Genomic DNA, 14,465 nt, shown 5'->3' on the forward strand with positions numbered 1-14,465 from the left:
TATATGATAACAAGTTGAGATCATTAACATCCTAACCTATAGGAGAAGGGCCCCCCCAACATGAGTAATATGAGGAATACAAATAAGGAAGAGGGGAGAAACCCTGACTGAATATGCATTAGACAAAGTGGTGTCAGTGTAACATGTTATACAAATTGTATCCCAGCCTGGGGGCAGGAGGAGAGCAAGATGTAGCCCTTGGGAGGTGCCAGGATGATGGCCACTGGTGATGATGATGAGGAAGATGATGGATAACATTTCAGGTTGTTCTACAAGGGATGGTGTGAGTAAATGGATGTTCTGATGCACGTTCTGTATTATCTCTAGCTACCTTGCTGAGTTAAAGTGTTTGTGACTTTGCTAAATGTATTAATAAACTATTTCAAATACAGACAGGTTCCTAAAGTGGGAATGTTGCAGCTGTGCACTTCGGGGTTCCCAACTGACCAGTAATTCTAACAATACTGGGCCTGATCTCGGGACAAGAACCCGTCAAACCTCAGAGCGATCACTGGAAATTCTTAAGTAACCAACATAATGAATATCCGATTCATAGATCAGGCTACAAGACACATAAGGAGAGTGAACTAAGGAAACAGTGATTTCCTTCAACAGGGAGCACAGAGTCCCTGGCCTGTGAGGGTGGAGAAAGCAGAACTGCTTTGCCTTTTCGCCACTCAGATGTAACCGACACAGTGAAATGGTTACATTCTGACCCAACAGATCCCTGATGGGTGGAACTCCCCCTCCCCACAACCACTAGCCCTGTCAATGGAACGAAGGGGTGAGATGGGGAGATTTCCATGGGTGCTGCTGGCCTTCGTCATCCTCTGACAATAGCTCTGCAAAAAAGCAAAATCTTCCCACGCTCAGGAGCTGAACCGCACAGGCCAGGGCTTGGGTCAGGCGGGATCAGATCTTTGGTCCCTCCAGCCCGGTGTCCTGCCTCAGGCAACAGCTATTACCCAAAGCTTCGGGGGAAGGAAATCCTATAACACACCTTGCTAGTTGTATGTTGTGCAGGTAAGAGGTGTAGGGAGCTGCTGCGTCAGATCCCCAACAACCCATTCTTCAGAGAACAGCTCCAGTCCTGGGGCAGCCCCAGGGAGACAGCTGCCTGCTAGTAAATGGACTGAAAAAGGAGCGGGGAGGTAGAAAAGCTTGGACCTACCTTCACTCCATCCGACTTCTTGTTCAATAGGCTTTTGGTAGCTGCAGAGAAAAACATGACAAGCTGGTGAGGGTTTGGTTTTAAATCTCTCTTCCCTTCCCAATTGCAGGAGAATTAAGGGGACACCCCCTGCTAATTTCTCTTGGTAATGATGAAAGCAGCAGAGGTCAAACTGTTGTGTCGCTACCCATCACAATAACATTGAGAGAGGGGAAGGTAGCCTGCCCTTTTTATTCAACAGTCAGTGTTAAGCCAGCAACGCTCCCACCCTCCATCACCTTACTGAGATCCAGTGTCTAACAACAGTGCAGAGCTCCCGAGGTGATTTTACTTCAAGTCCTCTACTCTCCTACAGCCTCCCCTTCCTCCAAAAATGACAGCCATTACAGAGAAAAAGCTGAAGACATCTGCCAGATTCTAATATCCGGACAGAGATTTGCCCTCAAGAACAGCCATTTACATAAGGGAGACTTTATGAAGGTGGGGGAGGTGTTGATAATGCAGAGAAATCCTAATCACTACCAAGATGCAAAATTAGCCAGAGAACGTCTGGGATAACAGCAAGGAATAAAACGGGAGCGAGGACTTTGGTGGGGGAGGAGAGAAAGCAGTGCTTCCAGCGGGTAAAGAGAGAGCGTGAAAAAAAGAAGAGAAGGGAAGGCTGAATTTCTTCATTGACTGTGATGGAAGCTCTGCCATGCTTGATCTGAACAACTAGAGCTAGAACTGAGAAACCAACACAGACAGACAGACACACATATACAGGGAGGAGTGTTTGGCAGTGCACAAGAGACAGTGTCACCCCCCCCCCCCCCCCCCACACACACACCCACAGTGTGCGCATCTGGCCCCATGCACATATGCATGATCAGGGTAGGCGGGGCTTACATATGCAACAGGAAAGTGACACATTAACAATGGTTGTCAGCAATGGGCCTCCCTGCCTCCAGTCTCAGTGGATACGGAACAGTTTGGTTAACTCATGTGGATGATGCCCAGCTGTTTCCGCTCCCTTGGCAAGAAGCACATGAGGCACCTGCTGTGACAAGGAGTTGACATGCCTTTCCTAAGCAGATATTTTAAAATGTCTGGCCTCATCAGCACAAACAGGCACCAGATTGGGATGCCAACCCCAGTGAGAACATGGACAAAGAGAGAGAAAGATAGAGGAAGAGTAAGTGACAGAATGTGCAACACCAAACCTGCCTTGCTTAGAACCTCTGATGAAACACTCCATTGTCCTACCACTCCCAGAAGACATGCTGGTAAACCGGCACTCAGAGTGTTGTGCTTTTCTCAGGATTTGTCTACAATTAGACAAAAAGGCATTGCAACAAACCAGCAGCTGCAAGGCCTTGAGACTGAAATACTTGTGTAACTCCTCAACTCCACACCCATACACCTCAGCTATCCCACATGGCCGACAGACATCAGTTATACTGTTTAGACAACACTTGGGACAAAACTTTTAGCTCAGCTCAGGCTGAAATGGTATTGGAGAGAAGCAGCTGTTGTCTGCACCAAGAAAAAAACACCATAAACTTGGCAGCTGCCATGGCTGAGCTGGTCCTAACTGTACTCCATAATGCAAGCATCTCATGTCTGGAATTTGCCTTAAAGCTCCAGCTCCCAAAGACAGCACAGAGCAGGCCTGCACTACTGCTCCATTTCCTGGGGGCCCAGGAACAAGCTGCGAGTCTGCTGATTCTTCACTCTCCCCCCTTCCAGACACTCCCATTTACCTCTGCAGACAGGTAAAACATTATGAAGTTACCCAAGGGACCATGGCTTCCGCAGACAGCTTCCCCACCTGCCTACACTAGCTGGGCCTCTAGCGGAGACAGTCTTCCCACCTGCCCCAGACATTGTGGATGCCAGCCTAGCCTCTAGCAGAGAACACCTCCCACCCAGCCCAGCACCCTGCAATACCAGCCATGGCCCTGGCAGATACAGCTTCCCCTCCCACCCCTCTGCTGGTACCCACTGTGATCTCAGCATTTCAGTTACATACAATTCTCTCACAATCCAGTTACTGGTCCAGCAGTGCAGAAAGAAATTCAGTTGGTTGCTCATTTAGCTCATGCATCATCATGCTTTTGCGACCAGGGGCTGCTAACAGGGAGTTTCGCAAGGGAGTTCTCCAGGTGAAGGAGGAGCAAATACAGGACCCTTGGGGTAAGTGACTGTCTGTAGTGTGTGTTTGTTTGTGTTTGGGGGTTACTTGCTGTGTGCTGAGCTTGTGTTTGTCAGTCTGTTTGTTTGGTTGGTTGTTTGAAGGACCGTGTGCTGTGACTGGCAGTTGGAAGCTGTGAGCTTCAAAGGAAGGTCTGAAGGCTAGAAGCCTCTGGTAATTGGCTGAGCCTTAATCAGTGGGCGGGGCATTCACCCAGGCCAGGGCTTTATAAAGCAGCACACAAGCGACCAGGGAGCTTTTGCGCAGGGAGCTTTTGCGACCAGGGGCTGCTAACAGGGAGTTTCGCAAGGGAGTTTGGAAGGGGAGCAGGAAGGGAGTGCGGGTCTCTTGCCGGTTCTATCTTATATCCTTTATTCCCCTTAAAACCTATAGCCCAAACTACATTCAAAACTTCTTGCTTTAAACAATCCCTTCATTAACTAGGAGACAATGCAGGCAGAAGCCCAGCTGCAGAGTGGGGGCTATCCAGTTTATTGCACTGAGTGTAGCATGTATGATTACCTGCCCCCTGGGCGGGTGGCGTATGTGTGCATTCGGTGCAAGGAGCTCCTGGCCCTCAGAGACCACGTACGGACTCTGGAGGCAAGGGTGGCGGAACTGGAGGAGCTAAGGGAGGCAGAGAGGTATGTTGATGAGGCTTTCCGGGACACTGTAGAATTGTCCCACCTCCGGTCAGACAGCCCCTGCGCTGTTGAGGAGGATGAAAGGCCCAGGGAAGCGGAGCAGTCAACGGGAGCAGAGGGAAACCTTCCCATAGTTGGGCCCCTCCTTCCAGACGGTTCTGGGGTTGCCTCTCGCACTGAGGTTACCTCTCCAGGGGAGGGAACTCCAGTTGCTAGGAAAAGGCAGGTATTAGTATTGGGAGATTTGATCATTAGAAACGTAGATAGCTGGGTTTGTGATGACCGGGAGAACCGTATGGTGACTTGCCTGCCTGGTGCGAAGGTCGCGGATCTCTTGAGGCATCTAGACAGACTTATGTGTAGTGCTGGGGAGGAGCCAGTGGTCGTGGTACAGGTAGGTACCAATGACATAGGGAAGGGTAGGAGAGATGTCCTGGAGGCCAAATTTAGGCTGCTAGGGAAGAGACTGAAATCCAGGACCTCTATGGTGGCATTCTCAGAAATGCTCCCAGTTCCGCGCGCAGGGCCAGGTAGGCAGGCAGAGCTTCAGAGTCTCAATGCGTGGATGAGATGATGGTGTAGAGAGGAGGGGTTTACATTCATTAGGAACTGGGGAAACTTCTGGAATGGGGGGAGCCTATACAAGAAGGATGGGCTCCACCTAAACCAAAGTGGAACCAGACTGCTGGCACTAAACATTAAAAAGGTTGTAGAGCAGTTTTTAAACTAGGAGATGGGGGAAAGCCGACTGCTGCAGAGGAGCATGTGGATCGGACAGAGACTTCTCTTAGGGGAGAGTCTAATGATAGAGAATCTCCAGGTTATAGTCAGGAGCAGAGGATGGAAGAGGATAAAGTAGGGGCCAGATCAGATGATAAACATTCATATAAAAAAGAATCTGATACATCAGAAAAGGGCAGACAAATAAACAGTGACAAGTTTTTAAAGTGCTTGTACACAAATGCTAGAAGTCTAAATAATAAGATGGGTGAACTAGAGTGCCTTGTGATAAAGGAGGATATTGATATAATAGGCATCACAGAAACCTGGTGGACTGAGAGCAATCAATGGGACACAATCATTCCGGGGTACAAAATATATCGGAAGGACAGAACAGGTCGTGCGGGGGGGGGGGGGGGGGGGGAGTGGCACTATATGTGAAAGAAAATGTACAATCAAATGAAGTAAAAATCTTAAGCAAATCCGCATGTTCCATAGAATCTCTATGGATAGAAATGTCATGCTCTAATAAGAATATAACATTAGGGATTTATTATCGACCACCTGACCAGGACGGTGATAGTGATGATGAAATGCTAAGGGAAATTAGAGAGGCTATCAAAGTTAAGAACTCAATAATAGTGGGGGATTTCAATTATTCCCATTTGACTGGAAACATTTCACTTCAGGACGAAATGCAGAGATAAAATTTCTCGATACTTTAAATGACTGCTTCATGGAGCAGCTGGTACTGGAACCCACAAGGGGAGAGGCAACTCTAGATTTAGTCCTGAGTGGAGCGCAGGAGCTGGTCCAAGAGGTAACTATAGCAGGACCGCTTGGAAATAGTGACCATAAGACAATAGCATTCAACATCCCTGTGGTGGGAAGAACATCTCAACAGCCCAACACTGTGGCATTTAATTTAAAAAGGGGGAACTATGCAAAAATGAGGGGGTTAGTTAAACAGAAGTTAAAAGGTACAGTGACTAAAGTGAAATCCCTGCAAGCTGCATGGGTGCTTTTTAAAGACACCATAATAGAGGCCCAACTTCAATGTATACCCCAAATTAAGAAACACAGTAAAAGAACTAAAAAAGAGCCACCGTGGCTTAACAACCATGTAAAAGAAGCAGTGAGAGATAAAAAGACTTCCTTTAAAGAGTGGAAGTCAAATCCTAGTGAGGCAAATAGAAAGGAGCATAAACGCTGCCAAATTAAGTGCAAGAATGTAATAAGAAAAGCCAAAGAGGAGTTTGAAGAACGGCTAGCCAAAAACTCCAAAGGTAATAACAAAATGTTTTTTAAGTACATCAGAAGCAGGAAGCCTGCTAAACAACCAGTGGGGCCCCTTGATGATCGAGATACAAAAGGAGCGCTTAAAGATGATAAAGTCATTGCGGAGAAACTAAATGGATTCTTTGATTCAGTTTTCACGGCTGAGGATGTTAGGGAGATTCCCAAACCTGAGCTGGCTTTTGTAGGTGACAAATCTGAGGAACTGTCACGGATTGAAGTGTCACGAGAGGAGGTTTTGGAATTAATTGATAAACTTAACATTAACAAGTCACCGGGACCAGATGGCATTCACCCAAGAGTTCTGAAAGAACTCAAATGTGAAGTTGTGGAACTGTTAACTAAGGTTTGTAACCTGTCCTTTAAATCGGCTTCTGTACCCAATGACTGGAAGTTAGCTAATGTAACGCCAATATTTAAAAAGGGCTCTAGAGGTGATCCCGGCAATTACAGACCGGTAAGTCTAACGTCTGTACCGGGCAAATTAGTCGAAACAATAGTTAAGAATAAAATTGTCTGACACATAGAAAAACAAACTGTTGAGCAATAGTCAACATGGTTTCTGTAAAGGGAAATCGTGTCTTACTAATCTATTAGAATTCTTTGAAGGGGTCAACAAACATGTGGACAAGGGGGATCCAGTGGACATAGTGTACTTAGATTTCCAGAAAGCCTTTGACAAGGTCCCTCACCAAAGGCTCTTATGTAAATTAAGCTGCCATGGGATAAAAGGGAAGGTCCTTTCATGGATTGAGAACTGGTTAAAAGACAGGGAACAAAGGGTAGGAATTAATGGTAAATTCTCAGAATGGAGAGGGGTAACTAGTAGTGTTCCCCAAGGGTCAGTCCTCAGACCGATCCTATTCAACTTATTCATAAATGATCTGGAGAAAGGGGTAAACACTGAGGTGGCAAAGTTTGCAGATGATACTAAACTGCTAAAGATAGTTAAGTCCAAAGCAGACTGTGAAGAACTTCAAAAAGATCTCACAAAACTAAGTGATTGGGCAACAAAATGGCAAATGAAATTTAATGTGGATAAATGTAAAGTAATGCACATTGGAAAAAATAACCCCAACTATACATACAATATGATGGGGGCTAATTTAGCTACAACAAGTCAGGAAAAAGATCTTGGAGTCATCGTGGATAGTTCTCTGAAAATGTCCATGCAGTGTGCAGAGGCGGTCAAAAAAGCAAACAGGATGTTAGGAATCATTAAAAAGGGGATAGAGAATAAGACTGAGAATATATTATTGCCCTTATATAAATCGATGGTACGCCCTCATCGCGAATACTGCGTACAGATGTGGCCTCCTCATCTAAAAAAAGATATACTGGCACTAGAAAAGGTTCAGAAAAGGGCAACTAAAATGATTACGGGTTTGGAACGGGTCCCATATGAGGAGAGATTAAAGAGGCTAGGACTCTTCAGCTTGGAAAAGAGAAGACTAAGGGGGGATATGATAGAGGTATATAAAATCATGAGTGATGTGGAGAAAGTGGATAAGGAAAAGTTATTTACTTATTCCCATAATACAAGAACTAGGGGTCAGCAAATGAAATTAATAGGCAGCAGGTTTAAAACAAATAAAAGGAAGTTCTTCTTCACACAGCGCACAGTCAACTTGTGGAACTCCTTACCTGAGGAGGTTGTGAAGGCTAGGACCATAACAGCATTTAAAAGAGAACTGGATAAATTCATGGTGGTTAAGTCCATTAATGACTATTAACCAGGATGGGTAAGGAATGGTGTCCCTAGCCTGTCTGTCTGTCAGAGGGTGGAGATGGATGGCAGGAGAGAGATCACTTGATTATTGCCTGTTAGGTTCACTCCCTCTGGGGCACCTGGCATTGACCACTGTCGGTAGACAGGATACTGGGCTAGATGGACCTTTGGTCTGACCCGGTTCGGCCTTTCTTATGTTCTTATGATTTGTAAGGATACTCCGAGGATACAGGAGATGCACTCTATCACTGTGACAAAGAGGCGGCAGACATCCCAAGCAAAGGAGAGACGACATAATTTACCCACTGGTTAATCTGTACACGTTATCTGACAGAAATCACAGAGGATGTGGGTGGGATTTCTACAGCTAGCGACAGACAGACAGGACTTACTTTAATGAGAGGAGCAGACAAGCAGTTTGACAAAAGGTCTTGTGCACCCATACTTCGCTGGTTTCCAAGCATGGGACACTGACCATCCCTCCCCACCTCCTCTATGTAAGGAGATTCAAAAACCCCTTCCCTCCACAGTGCTGTTAAAAGCCCCTACTGCAAGTCCTATAATTTAACGTGTACTTCTATTCCTGGTTTAACATCTCTCCATTAATCTCTGATGAGAAGCACAGAGCACAACCTCTGTCCCCCACTCCCTCTGCCGGTCAGGCATGTCTTGTATTAGCCTCTGAGGAAAATGAAAGTCAGCCCCTTAGGCTCACAGTCGTGGCATTAAGAGTCACAAACCCCTCATGCTGAACTCATCAGCAATGAACACTGGACACTCTGGATGTGCTGAGGGGCAGCGTTTCACATGGGACCAAAATACCAACTCCAAACAATGCCATAGAATGCTTCTCTGAGCCCCATTCCTTTCACTCTTCTCTCTCAACAACAGTCCTTTGGTCTGTGTGCTCCGCAGTCGCCTCACCTCCGGGTGGCAGGCCTCAGGTCATGCCACACGTCAGTGATTGCCAGTCTCAATTTGGCCACCCAGAATTTCATGGCTTCTACCCCTACACTTAGCTCACTAGCCAGCACTGGCTCCCTCAGCCCTGCAGCAGTGCAGGGCTGAGACACTGTTATGGTCTCAAGGCATTTTTTGGGGGTGGCAGGAAGGAAGAGCACTGAATTCAGCTTTGTGAAATCTGACTGCCCAACAGTAGCCTGACAGAGAGCCTTTCCTTCTTGCTTTAAGCCAATACTGTACTGGGAACAGAGACTCTAGGGCTCTCTACTGTCCTAATTCACCCTATTTTATAGAAGAAATGGAAGCAGAGGGGAACCCAGTCCCATGTCATCCTAGGACATAGTAGCTGGTTATTTCAGAGCAACCTGCCATTGTAGGGTAACAATCAACCCGATCCATCTTAGTACAACAGGGTTCTGAAGAGCGCAGGTAAACAAAGCCCTTTAGTTTGGGCTTCCCAAAGTTTTAAATTCAGATTCTTGAGCTAAATCTGCCCAGCCCCATCTTCTGAAATAGCAGGCACTAGCCACACACACATCAATTCCCCCTCCCAACTCTCATGTGTTGGTCTCGCTGCAGGGCCCTAGACATGTCTGGCCTGCAGATCTGGTTAGTAATTCAGTAAGATCAATGTGGTGATGGTTCCAGATTAGATGAAATTTGTTCTGCATGCCAATTTCTCAGCCAGCAAGCATGGATGACGTCTCACTGGGTGCGCAGGCACTGGCATGCTGTTTTTTATTGGCAGTGAGTGGGTGTGGGCTAGGTTCAGGCACTCAGGAGATAACAGGACTCATGCCACGTACCTTGCTCAGCCAGGCCGGGAGCACTCATAGCGGCTGAAGCAGGGGCGGAGCTCTGCCTGCCAACTGATTGGTCAGAATCATTCAGTGGGAGGAGCCGTAATAAAGCAATAAAGGCCAATCAGCAACAAGAGAGAGCAAGATGCAAGTAAATTAGTGTTAAAGAAAGGTGGGGAGAAAATAATGTAAAGTTCTGAATTAAAATTTATTTATGTCCTTCAAACAAAGACAAAACCAAACTGGACTACAGAGACCAGTCTGGGGGGATTCCAAGGACCTGGGAATGACGTTTGGAAAGCCATGGATTTAGTCATAACAAAGTTTTGAGAACCAATTTGCAAGCTATGGATTTCAATGTCAGCGAAGCCAGAAGGAACAAACAGTGGGGTTCTGGTCTGATTTGTTTATTTTAAAGTCAATGGGCCTGTAGTTAAGTGTTTTGGGAGAGGCTTTGGAGAAGGCTGCAGACATCTAAATCTTGTCATGAAGTTATGTATTAACATACAACAAAACCCAACAGGAGTAAGAATAGATAAACATATCAAATAGAGGGAGAAAGGAACTTCTCAAGCTGGAGGGCATCCATGACAAATCTTTCTGTGGTAGAAGAACTAATTTCCACAAGAATAGCTAACACAACCAACCCTCTGGCCGCCTGGAATTCTCATCCCCAAATGTGTAGAGTTTGGGAATGAAAAGCTCTGGCCTCACCCAGAGTCAGGGGAGCTTAAAGGTGAAGTCAGACCCTTCAGACACAGCATATCCAGAGACAGATCCGGGACTGTAAAAGAAGGTGGTGGTGAAGATAGAGCTACACACTGGTATTTAAACATGGCACCACAGCTTGTCTAAATGAAGGAGCTTCAAAGATTTTTTTTTCAATATAGAGATTGCCTCATATCTCAAATTGCGTATCACTTGGAGCTGGGACAAATTCCTCTGATGTCAAGGGACAGTGACAAAGGAAAGACAGGCTGGAAACAAATACACTTTCATGGAGGAGCGAGACATTTGTTTCCCTCCATCCTGCCACCAGGAATATTCAGAAATTTGTTCATAAGCTCATAGGGAACAGGACCATCTCAAAGAGAGGAGACACAGTGAATGCTGGCTGTAGAAATACTTTTTTCACCTCTCAGTTTTAGCACTGATTTTCTAAAGGAGCCAGGAAGGAATCTTGGTAAGAAACTTCTAGACCCAGAAATTCTACAACAGGAGATCTCTTCTCTTTCAAAAACAAGATGTCAAATGGACAGTTCATTTAGCAGCTTTTTATAAATCAAAACCACCAAAACCCCCACAAAAACTCACCCAAAGACTGTCAGAGATGAAGCAATTCCAAATTTGACAGACTAGCACTAAAACAGGAACCAAAAGCACTATGGGGATTTGAGCACCTCTTTATCAATCCCTTCTGACCTTGCCTTGTAGTGCACTTCTGTAACACCACTGACTCCACTGCAAAGCTCCAAGAGGTTGTGCACCCTCAAGAATATTTATATACTAAGATCCATTTGTGATTGAGAAAACAATTGTCCTGGCTCATGCCTGGGGCTCCCTACATGCTTCCAAGAATACAAATAAATAATAATAATTTCTCCCTCTGGTGAACACTGGTATTTTTTCTTCCTGTATTTCAAACAGAGTAGAAGAGCTCTAGAAATTCTCTGGTTCTGTTCTTTATCTGTGTGCTAGGATCATCAATGTTAGCAGCTGCAGGGAACACAGATGTGGAAACCATATGTGTTAGTTAACTGCTGCTGCAACACTGACAGGGAGGAGACATCTGTTATTTGTCCATACTATAAAAGTTTGATTTTAAAATAAACTCCTTTGTGATGGAGTGGGGCAAAGAGGTCTTTAAAATAGAGATATTTAGAATCTAGAGGCCATTTCTCACTAGATTTTAATATACACAAATATCTGAGGCCTAAATTACTTGACAGCATCCTCCTTAAGAGGAAAATTAGTGAGGGAGAAGTGGTGGGGAGTGTTGTCTATTGTACACCTGTAACTCTTGAAGGAATAGGAGCCTCCGTGACTACAGCTGGTGGAATATGCATTTCAGGAAGTGTGATCACCTTCTGTGATCTCATAGGATGACAGCAACCTTCAAGAGATGCCCACTAACACCGATCTCACCTCAACTGGCAATGCTCAGCATAAACCAGGGGGTGTGCCACCCAAGTCTATCACAGGGCCTCTCAACACTGCTCCTGGATTCACAGGGAGAATATCCCTTCTGCCACTGGATCAGAAACCCAAGGCCTCCATATGTCGGACACAGGAATACAAAGACTGGGGCATCCCATGACTGAACTGAAATAACCTGTGTAACCATCTGCCATGATGGCGACTGAGGCACAATTACTCTAGTAATTGCCATGTAAAGTTGCAGTTATTTCAAATTTCAGAGTAACAGCCGTGTTAGTCTGTATCCGCAAAAAGAAGAACAGGAGTACTTGTGGCACCTTAGAGACTAACGAAAGCTTATGCTCTAATAAATTTGTTAGTCTCTAAGGTGCCACAAGTACTCCAGTTATTTCAAAGAATAAGTATTCTCCACTGCACTCTAATCATTCTATCTGAAAGTCTCTGACCTTTCCTCTGGAAACATCCACTGACTTGCTATTGAAACATGGCTCAGGAGTAACAGCTCCCAGCGATTTACATAGAATCATAGAATATCAGGGTTGGAAGGGACCTCAGGAGGTCATCTAGTCCAACCCCCTGCTCAAAGCAGGACCAATCTCCAGACAGATTTTTGCCCCAGATCCCTAAATGGCCCCCTCAAGGATTGAACTCACAACCCTGGGTTTAGCACGCCAATGCTCAAACCACTGAGTTATCCCTCCCCCCCTTAGCGTTTCATCTTCCTAAGGTACCAACAGGTCGCTGGATGGGGTGAGTTATCTGTGTGGGACTCTTACAGCAAGGCTGGAGTTAGAAAATACCTCTTCATAAGGGGGAACAGTCACATATTCAGGCATTAGACCAGAACATCGGAGTGCTTAGGAAAGCAGCAAGCACGTCAGGAAAAGTCAGCTAGACAGAAAGAGCTGCACTCAACAACTCCCTCCTCCCCGTAAGGGCAGGGATGGAGGGGGGCATTTATTCCTCAGCACTACTACATTCATTCTGTAGAAGAAACTAATGAAGGTGAGAGAGAACATGAAAAGCAGCCAGTCACTTCGAATGGACAGGATAAACAAGCAGAGGATCAGGGAGAGAAAAGGGGAGGGGGGAAAAGGAGGAAAAGCTGCTTATAAAAAGGAGCAAACCTCTCTGTTAATATATAAGTTAACCCTTTTATTTGGATTTCTCCCCCACCTGCACAGGCTACTGCAGTTAGCAGGGGGAAAATGTGCACCTGCATTTTGCCCATATGCTTCATATCGTCAACTTTCCAAACAACTAGTCCCAGGCACGCACAGGTCTGCAATGCAATGTGATCAAATGGCACTTTCAGAGGAATTAATCTGCTTCAGCTCCACAGGAAAGTCTCATGGGCAGGATCTGAGACTGCCTTTCCATCTCCTAGATGTACCTTGCTTCTCCCCACTTCGGGACAAAGGAGGGGAGGCAGAATTCATTGAGGCTCAAGCTTCGAGTACTCAACCCAGGGACATCCTCTTTAGCTTCTATCATCATCAACCAGGGAAAGTCTGGTTCTCTTTCGTGTGGCTGTTACTGGAGAAGGTGTATGGAGCAGACAGATAGCCCTGTGGTTTTTCCATTAGCCTCTGCCGACCCCACACAGAATCAAACATCCTTAAAGTCAGGTTAAGACAAGAAATCAGACACGGAAGACAAAAATTTAGTTTTTAAGAGCCAGGTTTGTAAAGGCATTTAGGTGCTGGTATGTTCAGTATTGCAGTGCCTACCTGATTTAGGAGCCTAAGTGCCATTTTCAAAAGCGAGCCAGGCACGTAGGAGCCTAAATTCCATTGACTAAGTGCCTAAATCCCCTCTGAAAATGATATTTGGGCTTCTAAATCGGTTAGGCATTGCAATGCTGAGCACAGCAACACCAAAACACCTTTAAAAATCTGGACCCAGGTCTGTTTCAGAAGATGTTTTCAAACATCTCACTACTGCTGCAGAAATCCACCTCCTAAAACACCTACCCCTGTGCATTTATGTGGCACGCAACATGAGAGTTGAGACTTATAAGGTTCAGATGGTCTGACTGCCCCTTGGGCTGGAGTTCTTGTCAGACGCATTGAGTGTTCCAGCATGTTCCTCATTCAGTAGATTGAGGATACTGCAAGAATACCCTTTTGTAGCATTTCAGCACCCCCCACTTCCTGTCGTAAGCAGGTTGGGAAGAGGCAGGAATGCAAAGATGCCAAACAAAAAAAGTGTTAACGGACTTTTTGTGAACCTCAGAGAAGTTTGGGGGTTGGTGTGACAGGAGGACAAAGGCCGGTGGTGGTCCTCATTTTCACATAATTTCATTTGCCCTGCCGAAGCATAATTTCACTTTTACACCAGAAAAAAATGCACAGTTGAGAAAATAATTAAATCAACAGGATCCAGAGATGGGAGTAAAAGGGAAGTTTACTCACCAGCAAGTGGAGTTTTCAGAGTATGTTACCATAGCAGATCCACATTCTAGAAGTCCTGCGCCATTCCAGAACCTTTCTAAAGCATTTTAATAGTGATGGACAAACAATTCATAGCACTGTCTAATTTTTCATTAAATTTGACCTCATTTCCTGTTTGGGAAGTATCCGCAAATAGATCACATAGCTCTCAAAATCTGTTTGTTGTTCAAAATTTCTTGTCCAATTTCCCACTTCATAATCCACCTTCAAAATTCACTTGAGCTGGTGAATTACTTCAGACATGTGGTCTCATTTCAGTTCCATGAATGGATGCTTACATAATACAGCGCAGTATGAATTTCAAATATTAATCACGTACACAATTCAAACTTTGCTTTTGCTAAATAACGGAGTTTAAA

The 14,465-nt window shown here is 45.4% G+C and overlaps 1 protein-coding gene across 26 annotated transcripts in view; it reads right to left on the reverse strand.

The window, feature by feature from the left end:
- CAMK2G (calcium/calmodulin dependent protein kinase II gamma) overlaps positions 1–14,465 on the reverse strand; it is a 157,415-nt gene that overhangs the window by 39,625 nt on the left and 103,325 nt on the right. For 14 of the 26 annotated variants that reach the window (XM_054035526.1, XM_054035517.1, XM_054035510.1 and 11 more), the window contains exons 13-14: positions 9,503–9,565; positions 1,172–1,212 (exon numbers count right to left, since the gene is read on the reverse strand). In XM_054035526.1, coding sequence (XP_053891501.1) covers positions 1,172–1,212; positions 9,503–9,565 — 104 coding nt within the window. The remainder of the gene's footprint in view (positions 1–1,171; positions 1,213–9,502; positions 9,566–14,465) is intronic. The other 12 variants (XM_054035528.1, XM_054035521.1, XM_054035514.1 and 9 more) reach the window with 1 other exon arrangement.

This window comes from Malaclemys terrapin, chromosome 7 (genome assembly GCF_027887155.1).
Source record: "Malaclemys terrapin pileata isolate rMalTer1 chromosome 7, rMalTer1.hap1, whole genome shotgun sequence".
NCBI classification, from domain to species: Eukaryota; Metazoa; Chordata; order Testudines; family Emydidae; genus Malaclemys; species Malaclemys terrapin.